The sequence below is a fragment of the Oncorhynchus tshawytscha genome, linkage group LG06 (assembly GCF_018296145.1).
Source record: "Oncorhynchus tshawytscha isolate Ot180627B linkage group LG06, Otsh_v2.0, whole genome shotgun sequence".
Lineage (NCBI taxonomy): Eukaryota > Metazoa > Chordata > Actinopteri > Salmoniformes > Salmonidae > Oncorhynchus > Oncorhynchus tshawytscha.
The window spans coordinates 16,962,038-16,986,016 of NC_056434.1; the positions used below are offsets into that span (position 1 = coordinate 16,962,038).

The 23,979-nt window shown below is 42.6% G+C and overlaps 2 protein-coding genes across 2 annotated transcripts; both read left to right on the forward strand.

Moving 5' to 3' along the window:
* The first annotated feature begins 309 nt into the window (after positions 1 to 309).
* Positions 310 to 19,156, forward strand: LOC112252141 (FYN-binding protein 1). Its single transcript, XM_024423121.2, has 15 exons — positions 310 to 575; positions 10,830 to 10,926; positions 11,052 to 11,161; positions 11,399 to 11,436; positions 11,562 to 11,599; positions 11,867 to 11,993; positions 12,801 to 12,963; positions 15,964 to 16,135; positions 16,246 to 16,265; positions 16,392 to 16,452; positions 16,804 to 16,867; positions 17,040 to 17,196; positions 17,367 to 17,400; positions 17,552 to 17,592; positions 18,867 to 19,156. The coding sequence occupies exons 5-15, from the start codon at positions 11,589 to 11,591 to the stop codon at positions 18,908 to 18,910; spliced, it is 894 nt and encodes a 297-aa protein (XP_024278889.1). The 5' UTR covers positions 310 to 575; positions 10,830 to 10,926; positions 11,052 to 11,161; positions 11,399 to 11,436; positions 11,562 to 11,588; the 3' UTR covers positions 18,911 to 19,156.
* A 199-nt stretch (positions 19,157 to 19,355) lies between these two features.
* Positions 19,356 to 22,269, forward strand: pex11g (peroxisomal biogenesis factor 11 gamma). Its single transcript, XM_024423122.2, has 5 exons — positions 19,356 to 19,699; positions 19,841 to 20,032; positions 20,476 to 20,654; positions 21,004 to 21,066; positions 21,291 to 22,269. The coding sequence occupies exons 1-5, from the start codon at positions 19,637 to 19,639 to the stop codon at positions 21,511 to 21,513; spliced, it is 720 nt and encodes a 239-aa protein (XP_024278890.1). The 5' UTR covers positions 19,356 to 19,636; the 3' UTR covers positions 21,514 to 22,269.
* The last annotated feature ends 1,710 nt before the right edge of the window (positions 22,270 to 23,979 follow it).

The window sequence follows — 23,979 nt, forward strand, 5'->3', positions numbered from 1 at the left end:
CTTCTCCAAAATCTCCACTGCCAGGATTTGGTAGAGGAGGCCCGTTGTTGGCAGATGCCGGTGTTACAGCAAATGGAGGGGTCCGACATAAACTGATGCCTATGGTTCCCACACCACCACTTTCTGGATCAAGCTCCACACCCGACCTTCAGAGACTACCACCACGACCTGTAAGGGCTGAACTGGAGGGCATATCCACCATCCCCAAGCCTCATGGTGTCTTCCCCCGCCCTCCACCATCACACCGCCCCCATGGAGCCTTCAAGGAGCCGCCCCGACCTCTACCCCCACCCTCAGACACTGACAGGCTAGGGAAGGTGAGGGTCACAGGAGAGCGCCTGCAGAATATGATGCTAACGCACAAGGGAGTACCCACCGCCCCTTCCAAGCCAGCGCCCCCTCCCTACCCAGCCAGAGGAGTCTGACGGAGGTAACCCCCCTGAGAAGGACCCTGCCCTCTGAGGGCTCCAGACCCATAAAGCCCAGACGACCCCCCCACGTCAACCTGCAGGCCCATCAGAGAAACACCAGGGCACCACACCTTGCAGGGCGCCCAGGGTTAAGGAAGACTGAAGGTAAGCAGCTTGGGCCTAGATCAGATCAAGCGGTCACCGGCGATAGCCGACACCTGCATGCATAGCTGGTGTTTTGGCGGTGTTGGAGGTGTAACTTAGTTTGGCTAACACCGACAGTGCCTTCAGAAAGTATTCACACCCCTTTGCTTTTTACAGACTGCTTTTTAAATTGATTGTGATCTACACGCAATACCCCATAATGTCAAAGTGGAATCTTGTTTGAAGAACATTTGAGATTATACTGAACAAAAAAATATATGCTACATGTAAAGTGTTGGTCCTATGTTTAATAAGCTGAAATAAAAGATCCCAGAAATGTTCCATATGTACAAAAGGCTTATTTCTCTCAAATTTAGTGCACAAATGTGTTCACATCCCTGTTAGTGAGCATTTCTCCTCTGCCAAGAGAATCCATCCACCTCACAGGTGTGGCATATCAAGAAGCTGACTAAACAACATGATCATTACAGTTTCACCAGGATAGACCTGACTGCAGTTCAGCATTGTAACCGATTTCAGCGGGTAAATGCTCACCTTCGCTGGAGAAGTGTACTCTTCACGGATGAATCCCGTTTTCAATTGTATGGCGTCTTGTGGGCGAGCGGTTTTCTGATTTCAACATTGTAAAAAGAATGGTGGGGGTGGGGTTATGGTATGGGCAGTAGCGATGCGCGGGTTGACTCATAACCCGCAGTCCCCACGGTTATATCCACGGGGCGGATGGGTTTAGGGGTCATTGAATATTGGCTGAAGGGGTGGGTGGCGGGCTTGTTGAATAAAGAGAAACAATACCTTTAGAAAAATCAAGAAATGTATCATTATTGTGCAATTTATATCGGCTACATTGAGGTTTGTCGTTCATTATTTTAGGGTATTAGTGTATAACATGCTGACCACACTGGTTGCGTCGCGCCAACGAGCAACAGCATTGCCAGGTGCTAAAATAGAAGTTGATTCTATTTGTGGCACGGAATGCGCTGCAAGCCCTGTCTCTCCAATCTCCTCATTGGCTTTTAGAAGCATATACCCACATGCCATCTCCTCATTGGTTATACCCACGTGGGTGATTGAAAGATGAACTGAGGTCAGTTATGGTAATACACCTTATTACGAAAGTTAGTTGCCAATCGCCATATAAAATCCAAAGAAGAAAAAGCGTGGGAGGAGGAGGAGAGATAACTAGAAACAATTCGGTTGACCATTTAATGTGTGGATTAATTGTCGGAGTAGAGGACCTTGTGCATTTCAGGTAAAATGTTTACATCCCAGGACAAATTAGCTAGCAACAGCAAGCTAGCTAAAATGCCTTAAACGTTTAATGCTTTCAAGCTGTCCCCAAATTAATATAATTGGTTAAGAGTTTGTTTTGATATTTCAACCTGTGTGTCCTGATCTTTGGTGTGGGGGGACAAAATCAATTTGAGCACAATGGCGCACGTGTATTCAGGCACACGTTTGGTTTGGGCATGGTGTAAATCGAAACTTTAGGGCTTAACGGTACACTCGCCAAATAGCCTACTCAGCCAATCGACAAATAATGTTTTTGGGAACAGGCAGAAAACGTTAAGGGAGATTTAAAAGAAAGGACATTGTCAAAGTGTAATGCAATAAGTCAAAAGCTGCGAAAGGAGAGTTTAAAATAAAGTGTAGGGAGGGCCAGAGAAGTAATGTTTTGGATAATATTTTGTGAAGTGGCAAAAGAGGACGATGGCAGTGCCGGTGTTGTGCCGAAAATCTCCCCCCTGCCAGAATCCCTCCCCCTCTAATTTCCTTAATTTTGTGGCTGGAGTTAAATACTTTCTGTGACACACATCAGAGTCAAATACTTTCTACAGAACAAACTTCATGTCAGGATAGGCAACCAAAATTAATAATTAATGTATGTGTGTTATATTAAACATAGAGGAGGGAGTAAAATGCTGGCAAGCAATAAACATTTCAAAACAATTATGGCTGAATTATTATCCTTACACTTTCAAAAATACTAGTCGAATAAGACCTGAGAATGATGACGAATTTTGGCAAATAGATTTATTTAAAGACCAATACAAAATTCAGTAGCGGATTTAGGTACGGGTGACATGGGCAGCCGCCCAGGGCAGCAACTTGCCGGGGGCGGCCCCGGACGCGGACGTTCGCCCAGGGCGCCATACAAGTTAGAACCGCCAAATACACTTGAAACAAATATACAAACCGAAAACTGCAGACAAAAATGCCTTCTGCTACTAAGGTCAGTGAAATGTAGGCTAAACTGACAATGGAGTGAAGAGCAGAAATCTCAACTAGCAAGCAAGTTGCAGCAATGAAGAACGCGAAGGGGGGAGAATTCTGGCAGGGAGGAGATTTTCGGCACAACACCTGTTATGTTATGTGTGATGATTGTGAGGCACTATACAAATTCGACACTTCAACATTTGTGGACTATTTAATTGGCCTAATGGCATGTCAAGGAAACTGTAGCCTACTTTTCAGATTGGTTAAATTGAAACGGAATAACCTCTCACATATCCTTAATAATAACTCCTGCAGAATTAAGCATTTCTTGCAGTAAAACGATACACCAAAAGTAGGCGAAATTTGGACTTGGGAACAGGAGTGAAGAAATATGATTTATTTATTTCTGCATCTTGAGAGAATGCAATGCTTAATTAGATACCATCTGTAGAGGTGCTCTCTTAATCATAAAAGCATCTTTAAAGCTGATAGTATTTTAACCACATAAAATATGCATTGAAGATGAACTGAACTCTTATCAGATGGGTCACTTGCACTTTTTTTTTCTCGCTTTTTCCCCCCTTACAACCAGTCAAACTGATATCATTTAGACATTTTGCACAGGAAATCTTTACGTTTTTTTTTGCGTTACTGTATTTGTTCTATTTTCGTCTTTGCTCCATGAAAGATGACAGAAAACTTTACCGATGTCAACTTTATTGAAGCATTCATTCTATCGATCTATGACATTATTCTGTTGAGCAAGGGTTTATTTAGTCTTCTAGGACGACATATATATGTTTCTTATTTAACTAGGCAAGTCAGTTAAGAACAAATTCTCATTTACAATGACGGCCTACCCCGGACAAACCCTAACCCGGACGATGCTGGGCCAATTGTGTGCCACCCTACGGGACTCCCAATCACTGCCAGTTGTGATACAGCCTGGAATCAAACTAGGGTCTGTAGTGACGCCTCTAGCACTGAGATGCAGTGCCTTAGACTGCTGCGCCACTCCGGAGCCCTCGGTCAGTCAATGTCTGCGTCGGGAAGGGCACCATATCACTACTTTTGACTAGTGCACAATATGGGGAATCGGTTGCCATTTTGGATAAAGCCAATGTAACTTCAGTTCAATGGGTGCATGCAATTTGGCTCACGAAGTATGGACTGAGTGTAACATTCATTCTATATTCCAAATGGGACAAGTTCTAAATCAAGTGAAACACTATGAACGGAGTGTATCATTGTAGTGTGCCAAAATTAAGCCTAAATCAAATGCACTCAATTGTTATGTCATAAATTACACCCTTTTCCCTATATAGTGCACACCTTATTAGGTAATATAATGCCATTTGGGGACACACACGATGACGAGCATAGAGGTTCTCCAGGGAACTCGTGGAAAGATCTATGTAACTGTCATAAGTATGATGGAGAGACGTAAACATCTAACTGTACAGTTTAGATTTAAGTTAGTTAACAAGAATACAATTATTTTGCAACTCAAATCTTGTTGCATACAGTATGTAGCAAAACAGAAAATGATTCATAACAATCACGTTTGTTCCCTCGATAGAACATCACACCCCTCCAGCATCAGCATAACGCCACCTAGTCCCATTGTGATGTCACAGCGTTCTCCTGAGACCACTACCCCTGACAATTTGTCCTTATTGGTCTCTGTCATATAATATAATGACAAAAAATAAGCTAACTGTGTCTAATTATAGACAAGTTGACTAACAAATAGCTTACCAAAATGTCAGAAATTATAAGCAGAAACATATATCAATCAGGCAAAAAAAAATCCTGCACCCCCTGTCAAATAATTGTTCTGCTGTCTTTGACTAGCACATTGCGCATTTTTTCTATATTTGCGGGTTAGTGTTGGGTGCAGGCCTCAGATTTTCAATTTATCAGCGGTTGCAGATGGGTTATTAGCAATTGCTGTGCTACGGACATCGAATGCAATTGCATTTTATCAATTGCAATTTGAATGCACAGAGACACCGTGAAGAGATCCTGAGGCCCATTGTCATGCCATTCATCTGCAGCCATCATCTCATGTTTCAGCATGATAATCCACAGCCCCATGTCGCAAATACCTGTACACAATTTACAAGCATTTCGCTACACTCGCAATAATATCTGCTAACCATGTGTATGTGACCAATAAAATTTGATTTGATTTCACAATTCCTCGTAGCTTAAAATGTCCCAGTTTTTCCATGGCCTGCCTACTCACTAGACATGTCACCCGTTGAGCATGTTTGGGATGCTCTGGATCGACTTGCACAACAGTGTGTTCCAGTTGCTGCCAATATCCAGCAACTTCGCACATTCATTGAAGAGGAGTGGTACAACATTCCACAATCAACAGCCTGATCAATTCTATGTGAAGGAGATGTGTCGCACTGCATGAGGCAAATGGTGGTCACACCAGATACTAACTGGTTTTCTAATCCACACCCCTAAGGTGTCTGTGACCAACAGTTGCATATCTGTATTCCCAGTCAAGTGAAATCCATAGATTAGGGCCTAATGAATATATTTCAATTGACTGATTCCCTTATATGAACTGTAACTGAGTAAAATCTTTGAAATTGTTGCATGTTGCGTTTATATTTTTGTTCAGTGTAATAAAAAATGAAAAGCTAAATGTCTTAAGTCAATAAGTGTTCAACCCCATTGTTATGGCAAGCCTAAACAAGTTCAGGAGTAAAAATGTGCTTAACAAATCACATTGTAAACTGCATAGTGGTTAACATTATTTTTGAATGACTACCTCATCGAGTAGTGAATTTCAAGCACAGATTCAACCACAAAGATCTGGGAGGTTTTTCGATGCCTCACAAAGAAAGGAACCAATTGGTAGATGTGTAATAAAACTATCCCTTTGAGCATGGTGTGTTACGGTTTTCTTCCGTCGAAGGAGAGTCGGACCAAAATGCAGCGTGGTTAATACGATACATGTTTAATGATGAATAAACACGAAAATACAAAAACAACAAACGGAACGTGAAAACCTATACAGCCTATCTGGTGACAACTAACACAAAGACAGGAACAATCACCCACGAAACACTCAAAGAATATGGCTGCCTAAATATGGTTCCCAATCAGAGACAACGAGAATCACCTGCCTCTGATTGAGAACCGCCTCAGGCAACCATAGACTTTGCTAGAACACCCCACTAAGCCACAATCCCAAAACCTACGAAAAACCCCAATACACAAACACACCACAAAATAAACCCATGTCACACCCTGGCCTGACCAAATAAATAAAGAAAACACAAAATACTAAGACCAGGGCGTGACAGAACCCCCCCCAAGGTGCGGACTCCCGGCCGCACACTTAAACCCATAGGGGAGGGTCCGGGTGGGCGTCTGTCCACGGTGGCGGCTCCGGCTCGGGACGTGGACCCCACTCCAACCAAGTCTTAGTCCCCCTGTAACGCGTCCTTTGATTGGCGACCCTCGCCGCCGACCTTGGCCTAATAACCCTCACCAAGGACCCCACTGGACTGAGGGGCAGCTCGGGACTGAGGTAGAAGCTCGGGACTGAGGGGAAGCTCGGGACTGAGGGGAAGCTCGGGACTGAGGGGAAGCTCGGGACTGAGGGGAAGCTCAGCACTGAGGGGAAGCTCAGCACTGGGGAAGCTCAGCACTGAGAGGATGCCTAGTACTGAGAGGAGCCCAGTACTGAGAGGAAGCCCAGTACTGAGAGGAAACTCAAGCAGGTAGTAGGCTCTGGCAGATCCTGGCTAGCTGGTGGTTCTGGCAGATCCTGGCTGACTGGCGGATCCTGGCTAGCTGGTGGTTCTGGCAGATCCTGGCTGACTGGTGGATCTGGCAGATCCTGGCTGACTGGCGGATCCTGGCGGATCTGGAAGATCCTGGCTGACTGGCGTATCCTGGCTGACTGGCGGATCTGGAAGATCCTGGCTGACTGGTGGATCCTGGCTGACTGGCGGATCTGGAAGATCACGGCTGACTGGCAGATCCTGGCTGACTGGCGGATCTGGAAGATCATGGCTGACTGGCGGATCCTGGCTGAATGGCGGATCTGGAAGATTCTGGCTGACTGGTGGATCCTGGCTGACTGGCGGATCCATGCAGACTGGCAGCTCTGGCTGCTCCATGCAGACTGACAGCTCTGGCTGCTCCATGCAGCCTGGCAGCTCTGGTTGCTCCATGCAGCCTGGCAGCTCTGGCTGCTCCATGCAGACTGGCAGCTCTGGCTGCTCCATGCAGACTGGCAGCTCTGGCTGCACTGAACAGGCAGGAGACTCCGGCAGCGCTGGAGAGGAGGAAGGCTCTGGCAGCGCTAAACAGGCAGGAGACTCCGGCAGCGCTGGAGAGGAGGAAGGTTCTGATAGCGCTAGACAGGCGGGAGACTCCGGCAGTGCTGGAGAGGAGGAAGGCTCTGGCAGCGCTAAACAGGCGGGAGACTCCGGCAGCGCTGGAGAGGAGGAAGGCTCTGGCAGCGCTAAACAGGCGGGAGAGCAGCTAAACAGGCGGGAGACTCCGACAGCGCTGGAGAGGAGAAAGGCTCTGGCAGCGCTGAACAGGCGAGGCGCACTGAAGGCCTGGTGCGTGGTGCTGGCACTGGTGGTACTGGGCCGAGGACACGCACAGGAAGCCTGGTGCGGGGAGCTGCCACCGGAGGACTGGTGTGTGGAGGTGGCACTGGATAGACCGGACCGTGCAGGCGCACTGGAGCTCTTGAGCACCGAGCCTGCCCAACCTTACCTGGCTCGATGCCCACTCTAGCCCGGCCAATACGAAGAGCTGGTATGTACCGCACCGGACTATGCACCCGCACTGGAGACACCGTGCGCTCCGTAGCATAACACGGCGCCTGCCCGGTCTCTTTAGCCCCCCGGTAAGCACAGGAAGTTAGCGCAGGTCTCCTACCTGGCGTAGCCATACTCCCTGTGAGCCCCCCCCCAATACATTTTTGGGGCTGACTCTCGGGCTTCCATCCGCGTCGCCGTGCTGCCTCTTCATACCAGCGCCTCTCCGCTTTCGCCGCCTCCAGTTCTTCTTTGGGGCGTTGATATTCACCAGGCTGTGCCCAGGGTCCTTTTCCGTCCAATATCTCCTCCCAAGTCCAGAAGTCCTGTGATCGCTGCTCCTCACGATAAACAGGGGGAGTTGGCTCAGGTCTGAACCCTGACTCTGCCACACTCTCCCTGAGCCCCCCCCCCCAATAAATTTTTGGGGCTGACTCTCAGGCTTCCTTGCCAACCGTGTTCCCTCGTATCGCCGGCTCCTATCTCCGGCTGCCTCTGCTCTCCTAAGTGCCTCCACCTGTTCCCATGGGAGGCGATCTCTTCCAGCCAGTATCTCCTCCCAAGTGTAACAACCCTTGCCATCCAAAACGTCTTCCCATGTCCATTCCTCTTTTCGCTGCTCCTGCTGTCGCTGCCTGTCACCACGCCGCTTGGTCCTGTGGTGGGTGATTCTGTTACGGTTTTCTTCCGTCGAAGGAGAGTCAGACCAAAATGCAGCGTGGTTAATACGATACATGTTTAATGACGAATAAACACGACAATACAAAAACAACAAACGGAACATGAAAACCTATACAGCCTATCTGGTGACAACTAACACAAAGACAGGAACAATCACCCACGAAACACTCAAAGAATATGGCTGCCTAAATATGGTTCCCAATCAGAGACAACTAGAATCACCTGCCTCTGATTGAGAACCACCTCAGGCAACCATAGACTTTGCTAGAACACCCCACTAAGCCACAATCCCAAAACCTACGAAAAACCCCAATACACAAACACGCCACAAAATAAACCCATGTCACACCCTGGCCTGACCAAATAAATAAAGAAAACACAAAATACTAAGACCAGGGCGTGACATGGTGAAGTTATTATTTAGGCTTTGGGTGGTGTATCAATACCACCCAGTCACAACAAAGATACAGACAATTTAGTTTTGTTACTCCACAATACTAACCTAAATGATAGAGTGAAAAGAACGAAGCCTGTAACAGAATAAAAATATTCCAAAACATGCATCCTGCTTGCAGCAAGTCGCTTAAATAATGCTGCAAAAAATGTAGCAAAGAAATTACATTTTGTCCTGAATACAAAGCGATATGTTTGGGGACAATCAAACACAACACAACAGTGAGTACCACGCTTAATACTTTCAAGCATGGCAGTGGCTGCATCATGTTATGGGTATGCTTTTCATCTGCAAGGACTTTTTTTAAAGAAAAATAATTTTTGGATAAAAATAAATGGAATAGAGATAAGCACAGGCAAAATCCAACAGACACTGTGAGACAAATTCACCTTTCAGCAGGACAATAACCTAAAACACAAGGCCAAATCTACACTGGAGTTGCTTACCAAGATGACATTGAATGTTCCGGAGTGGCTTAGCTACAGTTTTGACTTAAATCGGTTTGAAAATCTATGGCAAGACTTCAAAAATACTTTCTAACAAGGATCAACAACTTACTTGACAGCTTGAAGACTTTTTATAATAATAATGGGCGAACATTGTACAATCCAGGTGTGCAAAACTCCTAGAGACTTACCCAGAAACACTCACAGCTGTAATCGCTGCCACAGGTGATTCTAACATGATAAGTATTCTAACTCAGGGGGTTGAATACTTATCTAATAAAGAATACAGTATATTAGTGTTTTATTTTCCAAAAACATTTTCTTTAAATGTTAGAATTTTTCTTCCACTTTGACATTACATAGTATTTTGTGTGGATCGTTGACAAAAAAAATTATAATTAAATCCATTTAAATCCCACTTTGTAACGCAACAAAATGTGGGAAAAAGTCAAGGGTTGTGAATATTTTCTGAACGCACTGTAACTCTCTTTCTCTCGACCAGAGTCTGGTATGACTCTTTGATGTTGTTGGCACAATGCGTCGATAAGGAAAGGGGCTGTGTTGGATTTCCTCTGTGTCTATCTCAATCAAACACCCAAATGCACAGCCACACACACCTCAAAGCCACAGGGAAAAAGCATATTTGAGAGAACAAATTAAACCCGTTGCACAATTTCTGAGCGAATATTGCACTAGCAAACAGCCTCCTTTCCAGACCAATGTGGTCACAGCTCTCCCTGCGCTGTGAGTCACCTGGGTTGCGTCAACCAGGCTAGGTGTAACTGCTTTAGAGCTGTCGAATCACAGCGTCTGCTCGTGTGGCCCGTGTCACAAAGCCACACCCTTCCTAATCGCATTAGAACTAGAAAGTGTAGGTTATATAGAAATAATGACACCCAAATTGAAAATCTTTAAACTAACTAATAAGGATTTCTATCAGCCTAATCGAGGAGTAATTACAACTCCTATTCCACTGTTTGAACTTGTAAACAAGGCTGCATGGGATTTCTCTTAATGCGACTTCATGCAGCCAATGGCAATTTCCTCTTTAGGTATAATTCCGGGAGCCGCTTGTGGATTTGACAGCTCTAATGCAGTTCCACCTCTGACACCGCCAAAACAACCATTATGCGTGTGTTGGCTAGTGTGGGTCTGACCTTAATCTAGGCCTTAATTTCCTTTGATAAAGCCCCCCTTCCGTACAAGTGTAAAATGGAAAACTGACTGTTTTGAATACATTTATACTATGTGTGGTCTTAATCCTGGATGATGGTTGGTGAAAACCGCATTCCAGCCAGTGTCTATTCTATTTGAATACGTGTATGGACTTACTGTAAGCACCATAATGACACAAGAAAGGTATCTGTTCACTTGCAACCTGTATAATATATTGTATAATTGTATAATTGTATAATATGCAGTGTGCTTTATCTAGTTACTAGTTAAAACCTCAACACGTCTCTCTCTAAAAAGTATTTTTGAATGACCTACTGTATACATGCGGAACAGTATATTCTGTAAGAAATGAATGATCAACAGAAATTCTCAGACTGCTGCTGCTGGTGCAGAGCATTGCCCTTTAATATATATGTTAATATTGAATTAGTTGGTGAAGACCTACTGTAGACCTACAGTGCAGGTTGTTTATTTTCCTCAGGTGGCAGCAGTAAGTCTCTTCCAGGGATAGTCAGTCTGTCTGGCCCCTCAAGACTCCCAACCAAGCCCAGCAGCCTACCACGGCAGTGTACCCCTGTGTGAGTGTGCTCACTTGAAATGTCAAGTGTTGAGTGATAGTATGGACACAAATTGTAATTACTCTGTAGGCAACTGAATTTTTCACTTAAGTATTTTGTCCCTCTGATTCCTGTTGTCTTGTTAGACATTCTGAGGATGACCAGGGGGAATATGATGACATAGGCCTAGGCCTAGATGTAAAACCACCTCCCCCACCCCCAAACCCAAAACACCCAGGGAGCTGGGACAAAAGTGGTATGTCTGAAAATAACTACTATATTACCATGAACACATGCAAGAGATTCACTAGCTATTGTGAATTTAGGACTGAATCATGATGACTCTTAAATCGTGAATGTATGATTTATGTGAAAGCTTGAATTATATACACAAATAGTTTCTCAATCCATCATCCCATAATGTATGTATTTTAAATGTTCATTGCTTGTTCATGCATGTCATGAATGATATTTTCTGCTATTTCACCTACAGACTCCTGGAATGAAAATAGTTCTTCACAAATAGATAAGGTGAAAGAATTCATGTTTACCATCAGTGACCATCAATGCAGAACACTGCTTTTGAATTATTTCTGAAATACTGTTCTTGATACACATGCTTTTCATGACATTTATGTTCTTATTCCTGGCTGCAGGGGAGCGATGAAAGTGAGGTCTATGATATGATTGATAAGTAAGTATAGTATTGAAATACAACTTTGATCCCCTGCCTACATACAGTACGTGGTATCTTCGGTTTATGCTTGTCTTACAAGTAGACAACTCAATGTCTGGCATGGCATACTTTAAACAGCCAATATCACAAGGCTAATAATAATAAAAAACACTTGGATACTCACATATCTGTTAAAATGTGTTTATATAGGCGTAATAGCTGTCCACTTCAAATAATCACTGACCCGTTAATGTCTTTTGCCATCTCTGTCTTTTGCCATCTCAGAGGCAACCAAGAGGAGGTGAAAACCACAAGTTCTGATAAGAATAAACAGAAAGAGTTGAGCCGGCAGGAGAGGAGAGAGCAAAAGGAAATACTGGAAAGGGAAAACAAATACAGAAAGAAATTCAAGGTGATTTGACACATTTCCATGCGCTAACAAATCCATAAATCCCCCCAAACAGTAATGTTTGTCATAACACACTTGCTACATTTGATACCAGGGTCTTGGATATGGTGCTGCAGCCTGGTCTCAGAGCATTTCTCATTATTCTGTATGTAAATCCAAGACACTCCATTTAGTATGATATGTTACGTTTCGTATGGTATGTATTTATATGTGGATGTCTATCACCCATTTCGTATGATATGTTGCAAATTACAATTCATATATGTTACAAATTTGCAAAATGTACATTATATTACGAATTTGCAAAATGTATGATATGTTCTAGCTAGGTGGCAAACGTTAACTAGCTGGCTAACGTTAGCTAGGCTAGGGGTTGAGGTGAAGGTTAGGGTTAAGTTTAGAAGTTAGGTTAAAGGTTAGGGTAAGGGTTAGCTAAAAGGGTTAAGGTTAGTGTTAGGGTTAGCTAACATGCTAAGTAAATGCAAAGCTAAAAAGTAGTAAGTAGTTCAAAAGTTGCTAATTAACTAAAATGCCTTAATTAGCCATCTGTTTTATATAACAATACCAAACGTAACATATCATACTAATTTAAGTGTCCCGGATTTACGTTTGCTATGCTACGTCTGAGACCAGGTTGGGAATTCTGGAACACACCTGTAATACAGCTCTGTGAGCCTTTTACATATGGTGTTTTGCCAAATATAGATATACAGTAATGTAATCTCACATGCAGAACATAAATCTCATTCATCTCTGCAGTCTAAAAGAACACCTTTACAACCCTCTGTGTTTATTTGTACCCTTCCACAGCTGGGGACTGGGGACATAGAGGTCCTTCACATGGCCAGGGTTCGACATGACTGGCAGGGGGGCAAGCAGGATCTAACTGTTCGGCAGGGAGACAGTGTGGAGATCTTACGGGTTGAGAACAATCCTGGGGGCATGTGGCTAGCCCGCACACAGACTGGCACCTGTAAGTAAAACACTGTTAAGTTCTATAGAACTAAGGGACGGTTCTACATTTAATGGGGTGAGGTGGCTGGTCCAAAATAGGGGGGTTGTCTATCTTCTTTTTTTGATTTGGGGAGGGTTGTGTGATTTTTTTAATGGGCACAAGGGAACGTTAGTGTATTATTTTGCTTGTTACCTAGGTGTCTGGTTAGACTGTAAATTCTCCTTTCAGACTCACATTAAGCATCTCCAATCTAAAATGAAATCTAGAATCGGCTTCCTATTTCGCAACAAAGCATCATTCACTCATGCTGCCAAACTTACCCTCGTAAAACTGACTATCCTACCGATCCTTGACTTCGGCGATGTCATTTACAAAATAGCCTCCAACACTCTACTCAGCAAATTGGATGTAGTCTATCACAGTGCCATCCGTTTTGTCACCAAAGCCCCATATACAACCCACCACTGTGACCTGTATGCTCTCGTTGGCTGGCCCTCGCTACATATCCGTCGCCAAACCCACTGGCTCCAGGTCATCTATAAGTCTTTGCTCGGTAAAGCACTGCCTTATCTCAGCTCACTGGTCACCATAGCAACTCCCACCCGTAGCACGCGCTCCAGCAGGTATATTTCACTAGTCATCCCGAATGCCAACACCTCCTTTGGCCGCCTTTCCTTCTAGTTCTCTGCTGCCAATGACTGGAACAAATTGCAAAAGTCACTGAAGCTGGAGACTTATATCTCCCTCACTAACTTTGAGCAGTTTACTGATCACTGCACCTGTAAATAGCCCACCCAACTACCTCATCTTCATGTTGTTATTTTTTTGCTCTTTTGCACCCCAGTACCTCTACTTGCACATCATATAGCCACATTTCCTCATCTGCTTGAATGCGCCCCCTTTATTAAGGTGTTTTGGTACTTTCCTTAAGCACTACGCTTTTCTGCGCGCCTAGTATACAGTCAACTCTATCTTGCCCATCTATACATAGTGACAATAGTGGTAGGTGGATCATTTAATTGACTGTATAAACGGATTTCCTCTTCACATTTGTTAAATCACAGTTAATCAAATTATGGGAATAATAATTTGTGAATCACAAACAGTAAAAGGAAACAATTCAGCTGTAGACTTCCTTTCGAATTGTGTCGCTGCAAAACTAATTTCATAGATGCTTTAAGTTGATTTGGACGTTCAACTTTTATTTTATTCTATATATACAGTTGAAGTAGGAAGTTAACCTACATTTAGGTTGGAGTCATTAAAAGTTGTTTTTCAACTGCTCCACAAATTTCTTGTTAACAAACTATAGTTTGGCAAGTCGGTTAGGACATCTACTTTGTGCATGACACAAGTAATTTTTCCAACAATTGTTTACAGACAGATTATTTCACTTATAATTCACTATATCACAATTCCAGTGGGTCAGAAGTTAACATACACTAAGTTAACTGTGCCCTTAAACAACTTATAAAATGTCCAAACACCTGAAGGTACCACATTCATCTGTACAAACAATAGTACGCAAGAATAAACACCATGGGACCATGCAGCCGTCATACTGCTCAGGAAGGAGACGCGTTCTGTCTCCTAGAGATGAACGTACTTTGGTGCGAAAGTGCAAATCAATCCCAGACCAACAGCAAAGGACCTTGTGCAGATGCTGGAGGAAACAGGTACAAAAGTATCTATATCCACAGTAAAACAAGTCCTATATCGTCATAACCTGAATGGCCGCTCAGCAATGAAGAAGCCACTGCTCCAAAATCGTCATAAAAAAAGCCAGACTACGGTTTGCAACTGCACATGGGGACAAAGATTGTACTTTTTGGAGAAATGTCCTCTGGTGTGATGAAACAAAAATAGAACTGTTTGGCCATAATGACCATATTTATGTTTGGAGGAAAAAGGGGGAGGCTTGCAAGCCAAAGAACACCATCCCGACCGTGAAGCACAGGGGTGGTAGCATCATGTTGTGGGAGTGCTTTGTTGCAGGAGGGACTGGTGCCCTTCACAAAATAGATTGCATCATGAGGAAGAAAAATTATGTGGATATATTGAAGCAAAATCTCAAGACATCAGTCAGGAAGTCAAAGCTTGGTCGCAAATGGGTCTTCCAAATGGACAATGACCCCAAGCATACTTCCAAAGTTTTGGCAAAATGGCTTAAGGACAACAAAGTCAAGGTATTGGAATGGCCATCACAAAGCCCTGACCTCAAAACCCATTGAAAATATGTGAACAGAACTGAAAAAGCGTGTGTGAGCAAAGAGGCCTACAAACCTGACTCAGTTACACCAGCCCTGTCAGGAGGAATGGGCCAAAATTCACCCAACTTATTGTGGGAAGCTTGTGGAAGGCTACCTGAAACATTTGACCCAAGTTAAACAATTTAAAGACAATGTTACCAAATACTAATTGGGTGTATGCTAACTTCTGACCCACTGGGAATGTGATGAAAGAAATAAAAGCTGAAATAACTCATCCTCTCTGCTATTATTCTGACATTTTACATTCTTAAAATAAAGTGGTGATCCTAACTGACCTAAGACAGGGATTTTTTTAACGAGGATTAAATGTCAAGAATTGTGAAAAACTGAGTTTAAATGTATTTGGCTAAGGTGTATGTAAACTTCCAACTTTAACTGTATATATATATTTTTTGCTGGCTCACCTCACTTATTCGTTATACAGTTAATTACATTTATATTGCCTTGGGGACGATACAATGAATTATTATTTTAGAGTTCATTTTATGAGGAGGGAGGGTGTGCATATTTTTTTTTACAGTACAAGTGGAAAAAAACATTTACATTGGGGAGGGGGTATTTTTTTTTATGACACCTGGAGTTGGACAAGCCCCACCCCCCATTCCAGTAAATTTTGATCTGTCCCTAAACAATTCAATATGTGTTCCATATTTTATACTTGGTCCATATTTCCTGTGACAATGCTGAAAACCACACATTTTGTGTACCTAAAGCTTCCAAAAACCAGTAATGAAGTGTTAATTTGCAGATGGCTACATCATTAACACATGTGTGGATGTGGACTATGAGGAAGTGAAACGTAAACTCAAACTGTCCAGAGCCCCTGACCCCTCACTGCCACCACCACCACCTCCACCTCCCGTCTCTTTTGAGGACAATGACATTTATTATGATGTCGACTCCTCAGATAACATGAACAGGTAGCTCTCGCAAGCACAAATATACCATGTTGCTTTAACTTTGTCTGTAATTGAAACAGTGTAACCCGAATGCAAGTGATTGATATGAGTGATATGTTTCTCTCTTACAGCAGCATGACTCAAGAGGAGGGTAAGTGGAGCTGTGAATGACCGTTTTCCATTAAGTTGTTCATGTAGTATGCTTATGTTACTGTTTCTCTCTGTCTCTCTCTCTCTCTCTCTCTCTCTCTCTCTCTCTCTCTCGCTCTCTCTCAAGATGACTACGATGATGTGCAAGGAATAAACAATGACTTCCCACTTCCACCTCCTAAAATAAGGTATTCCTCATATACAGTGTCTTTGAATTCAATTATTATCATTTTTTGTACTTTTCCGATACACAGGGGAGTAAGTCAAATGCCTTCCTCTGTCTGGGGTTTTTCATAGTGTGGTGTTGCTTTAATAGCTTTCCAACTTTGGCCTATATGTTTACTTAGAAAATGAAAATCAAAGCTTGTATACGGTTTAACTTGTCTGTTGCATAGAGCATGTATTGCACTGTATATAAATAAAGTAGTTGCTAATGGCTAACAATAAGAAAGCATAAATAAGAAAGTTGGCTACTAAAAGAGGACAAAAACTACTTTTGTGATCAGACAAAAAAGGACATGTTTGTCTTTATGTTCCAGTCTACATCCAAAAATGAGCAAGAAACTGGAGAAAGATGAACAAGAGTTCAGAAAAAAATTTAAGGTAAATCTTAGTTTGCTCTTCTTGCATATCTGTTGAACTGTTAGTAAAAAAGAGCTTTTACCACAATTAATGTGCACACATTACTCTGAAAGCACAATCACTAGTCGCCAAGTCATATGCCACTACCAAGTCATATGAAAAAATAAACATAACTTTTATTTTGTTCTGTCAGTTTGAGGGACCGATTAAGGTGTTACACTGCATGATGGTTGACGCAAGCATCAAGAAGGCAGGAGGCAAGGATCTAGCTGTGGTTCAAGGAGAGATCCTGGAGATAATTCAACTCACCAGTGGCAAGAAAGCCCTGTGTCGCAATGAGCAGGGGAAATGTATGTGAATACATCGCCCTCTTGTGAAAAGTTTCTGTAAAACTCCGTTGTATATTTGATTAGGCTACAGCCTAATCAATTAGAGATTGCAGAAAATTCCCTGTTTTGATTACTTTTGTCAGCATGAGTGTCATTATTTTAATTGTTCATTAATTTTCATTCTCTCACAGATGGATATGTGCCCAGGGTTGTTCTTCTTCAGGCGTAGGTTTCTTATATATTTATTCAACACAATTATTGGTAGAATATCGATTCAGAATAGCCATAGTCTCTGTTAGTCACTGGTATTATAATTTACTGCTGACAACTGTGTCATAATGTTTTGGTTAATATGGTTTTCAATATTCCTTTTCAGGGAAGGGGAGGATGTTTACGACGATGTTGATCATATTAACGGTAAGTTATTTTTGAATTAATTATGCTTACTGTAAATACATCTATATTTAGACTCTGAAGTGATATTATGAATCTAGCTTTGGGACACAACATCAGGAGTCACAGACCCCAGATGAGCTCATGTAATATATACTGAACAAAAATATAAATGCAACATGTAAAATGTTGGTACGATGTTTCATGAGCTAAAATTAAAGATCCTAGAAATGTTCCATACGTACAAAAAGCTTATATCTCGCCAATTATGTGCACAAATTTGTTTACATCTCTGCCTTTCTACTTTGCGACAATAATGCATCCACATGACAGGTGTGGGATAGCAAGAAGCTGACCAAACAGCATGGTCGTTACACAGGTGCACCTTGTGCTGGGGTACAATAAAAGGTCACTCTAAAATGTGCAGTTGTGTCACACATCACAATGCCACAGATGTATCAAGTTTTGAGGGATCGTGTATTTGGCATGCTGACTGCATGAATATGCACCAGAGCTGTTGTCACAGAATTGAATGTTAATTTCTCTACCATAAGCCACCTCCAACGTCGTTTTAGAGAATTTGGCAGTATGTACAACCGGCCTCACAATCGCAGACCATTTGTAACCACGCAAGCCCAGGACCTTCACATCCGGCTTCTTCACTTGCAGGATCATCTGAGACCAGCCACCTGGACAGCTGATGCCCTTATGAAAAAATATTGCAGTTAGAGTGCAGTATAACTGCAGCACACTGCAGTATAACTGTAGTTAGAGTGCAATATGACTGCAGTATGCAGGAAAATACTGTGTCCAAAATAACACTGTTTTTTTAACTGCAGTAATTTTGCAGTGGAACTGCAGTATAACTTCAGTTCAACTGCAACTCAACTGCAGTGCACTGCAGTTATTCTGCAGTTACTGCATCCAAAATACCACAGTCAACTGCAGTTACTGCACCTTTACTGCAGTTTCAAAACTGCAATCTTTTTTTGTAAGGGTGAAACTGAGGAGAAATTCTGTCTGTAATAACGCCCTTTTGTGGGGAAACCTCATTCTGATTGGCTGGACCTGGCTCCCTAGTGGGTGGGCCTAAAGCACCCCTGCTCAGTCATGTGAAATCCATAGATTATCGCCTAATTAATTAATTTAAAGTGACTGATTTGCTTATATGAACTGTAACTCAGTAAAATCGTTGAAATTGTTGCATGTTGCGTTTATAGTTTTGTTCAGTATATATGCAAAGTAGTAAAAGTACAAGGAGTTAACCCCTTTCTTGACCTCCTCTCTCCTCCTTACAGATATCTATGACAACGACAATGTCTATGATCACACAATCCACTGAAACCTTTTTCCTTTCCTGACCAACATGGATCACCAATCCTGGACTGACAATTTCATGCTTGTCTTCCAGGGAGACACACACAGGGAGACACACACACACACACACACATGTCCTAAGAATTGAAACAATCATGGCATGACTGTTGTTTGCTCGAATTTGCTTGTAGAACTATTTAATACACTATGCTTTGTTCATGGCTGGGCTTCTTGAGATGAGTTTGAATAATAAATACTTTTTTGCCAGTTGTATTTTGTGTATTATTCATATTTTATTAGTGTACTCAAAAAAATGATCCTCCCAAGAATTAGAAGAAGGATTTAAAAAGATGACACATTTATTGACATTCCCATGGAATTTATTATCAAAAGCTACCCACTTTTTCCGTTTTTTCACAAGGGCATTGCATCTTTGAATATGCGATCTATTACTACTGCCTGCATATCGTAAATATATCATTGAACACTTCCTGTTCAAAGTACAACACCATTTTTTCTGTCACAGATTGTAGAGGAAACCTGTTTTTGGTACCTTTTCACACAATTTCGTGTGGATCTTCGAGCTGAAAAAGATGACATCTGTCACGTGCATTTACAGATCTTTGTTACTTTGACGCACAGTCATTGCTTTGACGTTGCAGTCAACACCGGCAGGATCAATTTGATTTCCATTCGAGTGAACAGAGCTGTGTACACCTGACTTGCAGACCGCTACTAGTGTGTTTACATAATGCAAAATTCATTGGAGTCGCTTGTGAATGTGCTTGAATCGTACAGAGGAAGAGATAAAGTGGTAAGTGTCCCACCAAAACATTCAGTTATTTCATTTTAAATATGACAAATGTTGAGTCATTGCCCTATTTAAATTTATATGCATACCACCACATTCTTCCTAATAGAATGGCCTTGTGTTATGTGGGATATTTGTGGGCAGATAAGGACACTATGCTATGGGTCCCAGCTGGTTGGTGGGGTTCTGTCTGAGAAGCCAGGGCTGTCATCCGCACAGCTTGGAAAGAGCCTCCTACTGTTCTCTGCACAGCTAAGCCACTGTCGGACTGTACTTCGACTCTTCGATGACCTCTCCATGCTCACATATTCACAAAGCTATGGTCTTGGATCCAGGGTGAGCAATGAGACTATAGCAGCGTTTCCCAATCTCGGGCCTCTGGACCCCTAGGGGTGCATGTTTTGGTTTTTGCCCTAACACTACACAGCTGATTCAAATGTTCAAAGCTTGATGATTAGTTATGATGATTATTTGAATCAGCTGTGCAGTGCTAGGTCAAAAAACAAAATGTGCACGCCTTGGGGGACTGAGTTTGGGAAACCCTGGTCTATTTCTATGACCAGAAATGCCCTGTATGAAAGGTTTCTGAAATGACATAGCCAGCCATCATCTGTGTCTCAAGACATGGCAATAGCCCCACTTCAATATCAAAGCATGTCAGTGTCAACACACAATTGAAACTAATTAAAGCCAGATTCCCGTAGTGAGAGATTGAGGGCCAGAGACTTAGAATAGAATTGACACTTTCTTTAGATTGACATGCATGTCCCTCTCTCCAGGAAGAAGATTCTGCACTGCGCTGGATGTCTGTGCTGAATAATTTGGCTGACCAGTTGTATTACCCTTGTGAACATATAGCGTGGGCTGCCGATGCCAAGATCATCAGTGCTAAGTCTGACAAATGGTGGCTACTAAGCGGTATACTCTGGGGAGTATCTCTGCTTTTAGGTGTTTTCAGGTAAGAATATTTCTCCACTGATGGTTTCATACTACAAAACAAATCTGAGGCACTCTTCAATTAGTGAAAGTTACAATGCTGCTAGCCTATTTGGCATATGGCCAAAGTACTAAAAGTTGCTATTATCCTTGTTCCCAGGCTCAATTTCTACTGTAGAGAGTGGTTCAGTTTGGAGCTGGCTGGTGGACGAGATTACATTGGCATACTTACAGTACATATTTTGGCATGGAGCTTTCCTTCGAATGTAGCCTATTGCTTTGGACAGGATTTGAAACACTCAGTGACAGTGGGGAGGCATGTAGAATGGCTATAAGCCAGTTTTCTTCACCATACACACTTCTCATTCTAGGTCTATGAGGATTGTCATGCTGCTGCAGAAGAAGTTAAGGAAGTCAACACGAGGCGACAGTAGGTGAGTCGGGTCAATACTGAATCAGTTTACTTGTGTTGTCTCAGTGTGTGTGTGTCAATGACTGTGTTCCATTGCGTAAAATATATTGACGGAATCTTGGCGTTCCCAATGCATATTCATCACATCAATTGGGAAGAAATTTCAGGTAAGGATACTAGATACGTGTGTTGCTAAACCAATGAGTGTATATAAACGTATCTTGGGTTTGATTTGTCTCTCTCCAGTGAGGGAACTGTTGCCAGCAGGTCTCAGCTCCGGAGGCAGGTGCAAGGGGAGGTCCTCAGTATTCTCAGCAGCATGGCAGATCTGAGTAATGCCATTCATTGGATGCCCCCTGGTTTCCTCTGGGCAGGACGCTTTCCCAATTGGCTAGTTGGACTTATGGGCACCACGTCATCCCTGATTGGCTTGATCCAGATGGGTGCCAGTCAAGCAGTCAGTGCCTAGTCTAATTGCTTTGACAAATCTTTTATTTTTTTGACTAACACATTTGATAACCCAATCAGTATTTGTTGAAAAATCTACTGAAATTTGGGGAACATTCAACATCAAACCCTGTTCTGGATGACATCGTTGTGCCCAGTGTTGGTAATTAATGGTTTGTTTCTCTTTTCTTGACAAAGCTCCACAACCAGATGCAACAGTTGACTATTGTCTGTTTTTAAACCAAAGCCCAGACACATTTTAAGTTGACTTGTTACTAGTAGTAATACAGTAAAGCATGGGAAGCTCTGTCCGCCTGTGCTAGAGTTGAGTCATGTTCAGCTGGCCTACTGTTTCTCCTAGCTAGGCACTCCAATTATCTGTTATGACTCTCAGTATTTCTCACATAAACCCATGGAATGTGAAGTGAAAAAATATAGAATATCTATTACATTTTAATTAAATGAATTAACCTTTTTAACCTATTTTTTTCAAAATTCTGAATGTTAGATATGAACAATATTGCTGTAACATTAATTGTTTGGCATTTTGGCACCAATTTTTTTGTAAAATATAATCCTAACTTTATCACAGAGTAGCAATTGCCCTTTCAGTATGGTTTTATGAACATTTCCAATCAAACAACGTCAACACAACATTTGTGGCTACTATTTCAACCACAGAAACAGGCTCAACAATGAAAATATCAGCTGCTGTGAACAGTGATGAATTGTAATTTTTGTTCATAATTTTCCTAGAATAAAATAGACAGTTAAATTACATAATGTACCTGTTTTTATTATATATAAATCACATACAGTGCATTCGGGAAAGTATTCAGACCCCTTGACTTTTTCCACACTTTGTTATGTTACAGCCTTATTCTTAAATGTATTACATTGTTGTCCCTCCCCCTCCCTCCCCCTCCCTCAATCTACACATAATACCCCATAATGACAAAGTACATTTCTTAAAAAAAAAAAAAACTGAAATTACATTTACGTAAGTATTCAGACCCTTTACTCAGTACTTTGTTGAAGCACGTTTGTCAGCGATTCCAGGTTTGAGTCTAGTTTGGTATGACGCTACAAGCTTGGTAACACCTGTATTTGGGGAGTTTCTCCCATTCCTCTCTGCAGATCCTCAAGCTCTGTCAGATTGGATGGGGAGCGTTGCTGCACAGCTATTTTCAGGTCTCTCTGGAGATGTTAGATCGGGTTCAAGTCCGGGCTCAGGCTGGGCCACTCAAGAACATTCAGAGACTTGTCCCGAAGCCACTCCTGGGTTGTCTTGGCTGTGTGCTTAGGGTCGTTATCCTGTTGGAAGGTGAACTTTTGCCCCAGTCTGATGTCCTGAGTGCTCTGGAGCAGGTTTTCATCAAGGATCTCTCTGTATTTTGCTCTGTTCACCTTTCCCTTGATCCTCTGCCCTATCCCATCTGGACAAGAGGAATACCTATGTAAGAATGCTGTTTATTGACTATAGCTCAACATTCAATACCATAGTACCCTCCAAGCTCATCATTAAGCTTGAGGCCCTGGGCCTGAACCCTGGACTTCCTGACGGGCCACCCCCAGAAGGTAGGAAACATCACATCCACTCCGCTGATCTTCAACACTGAGGCCCTACAAGGGTGTGTGCTCAGCCCCCTCCTGTACTCCCTGCTCACCCATGACTGCGTGGCCAAGCACGCCTCCAACTCAATTGCAGACAACAGCAATAGGTTTGATTACCAACGATGATGAGACAGACTACAGGGAGGAGGTGAGTGTGGTGCCTGGAAAACAACCTCTCACTCAACTTCAACAAAACAAAGGAGATGATTGTGGACTTCAGGAAACAGCAGAGGTTGCACCCCTCCCCTCCAATCGACGGACCGCAGTAAAGAAGCTGAAAAGCTTCAAGTTCCTTGGCGTACACATCACTGACAAACTGAAATGGACCACCCGCACATACAGTGTTGTGAAGAAGGCGCAACAGAGCCTCCTCAACCTCATGAGGCTAAAGAAATTTGGCTTGTCACAGGAATGCCAAAAAGTTCAAGGGCATCAACCACCCAAGCCACTGCCTGTTCACCCCACTATTGACCAGAAGGCGAGGTCAGTACAGGTGCATCAAAACTGGAACCGAGAGACTGAAAAAAAGCTTCTCTCAAGGCCATCAGACTGTTAAACCGCCATCACTAGCACATTAGAAGAAGCTGCCTATAGGCATAGATGAGAAATCACTGGTCACTTTAATAATGTTTTACATATCTGGCATTAGTCATCTCATATGTATACAGTTTTTCTATACTATTCTGTATCTTAGTCCTTTGCGCTCGTCCCTATGTATATAGTCTTAATTAATTTCTACTTAGATTTGTGTGTATTGGGTATATGTTGTGTAATTTGTTAGATATTACTGCACTGTCGGAGCTAGAAGCACAAGCATTTCGCTACACCCGCAATAACATCTGCTAATCAAGTGCATGTGGTCTATAAAATTTGA

Bases quoted from the DNA above. Each gene is read 5' to 3' on its own strand.
- LOC112252141 (XM_024423121.2), top strand. The intron at 11,994-12,800 runs GTGATTTGACAC...ACCCTTCCACAG, and splicing joins AATACAGAAAGAAATTCAAG to CTGGGGACTGGGGACATAGA. The intron at 16,266-16,391 runs GTAAGTGGAGCT...CTCTCTCTCAAG, and splicing joins CAGCATGACTCAAGAGGAGG to ATGACTACGATGATGTGCAA.
- pex11g (XM_024423122.2), top strand. From the start codon at position 19,637: ATGCAAAATTCATTGGAGTCGCTTGTGAATGTGCTTGAATCGTACAGA. The intron at 19,700-19,840 runs GTAAGTGTCCCA...ATTTGTGGGCAG, and splicing joins ACAGAGGAAGAGATAAAGTG to ATAAGGACACTATGCTATGG. The intron at 20,033-20,475 runs GTGAGCAATGAG...CCCTCTCTCCAG, and splicing joins GCTATGGTCTTGGATCCAGG to GAAGAAGATTCTGCACTGCG.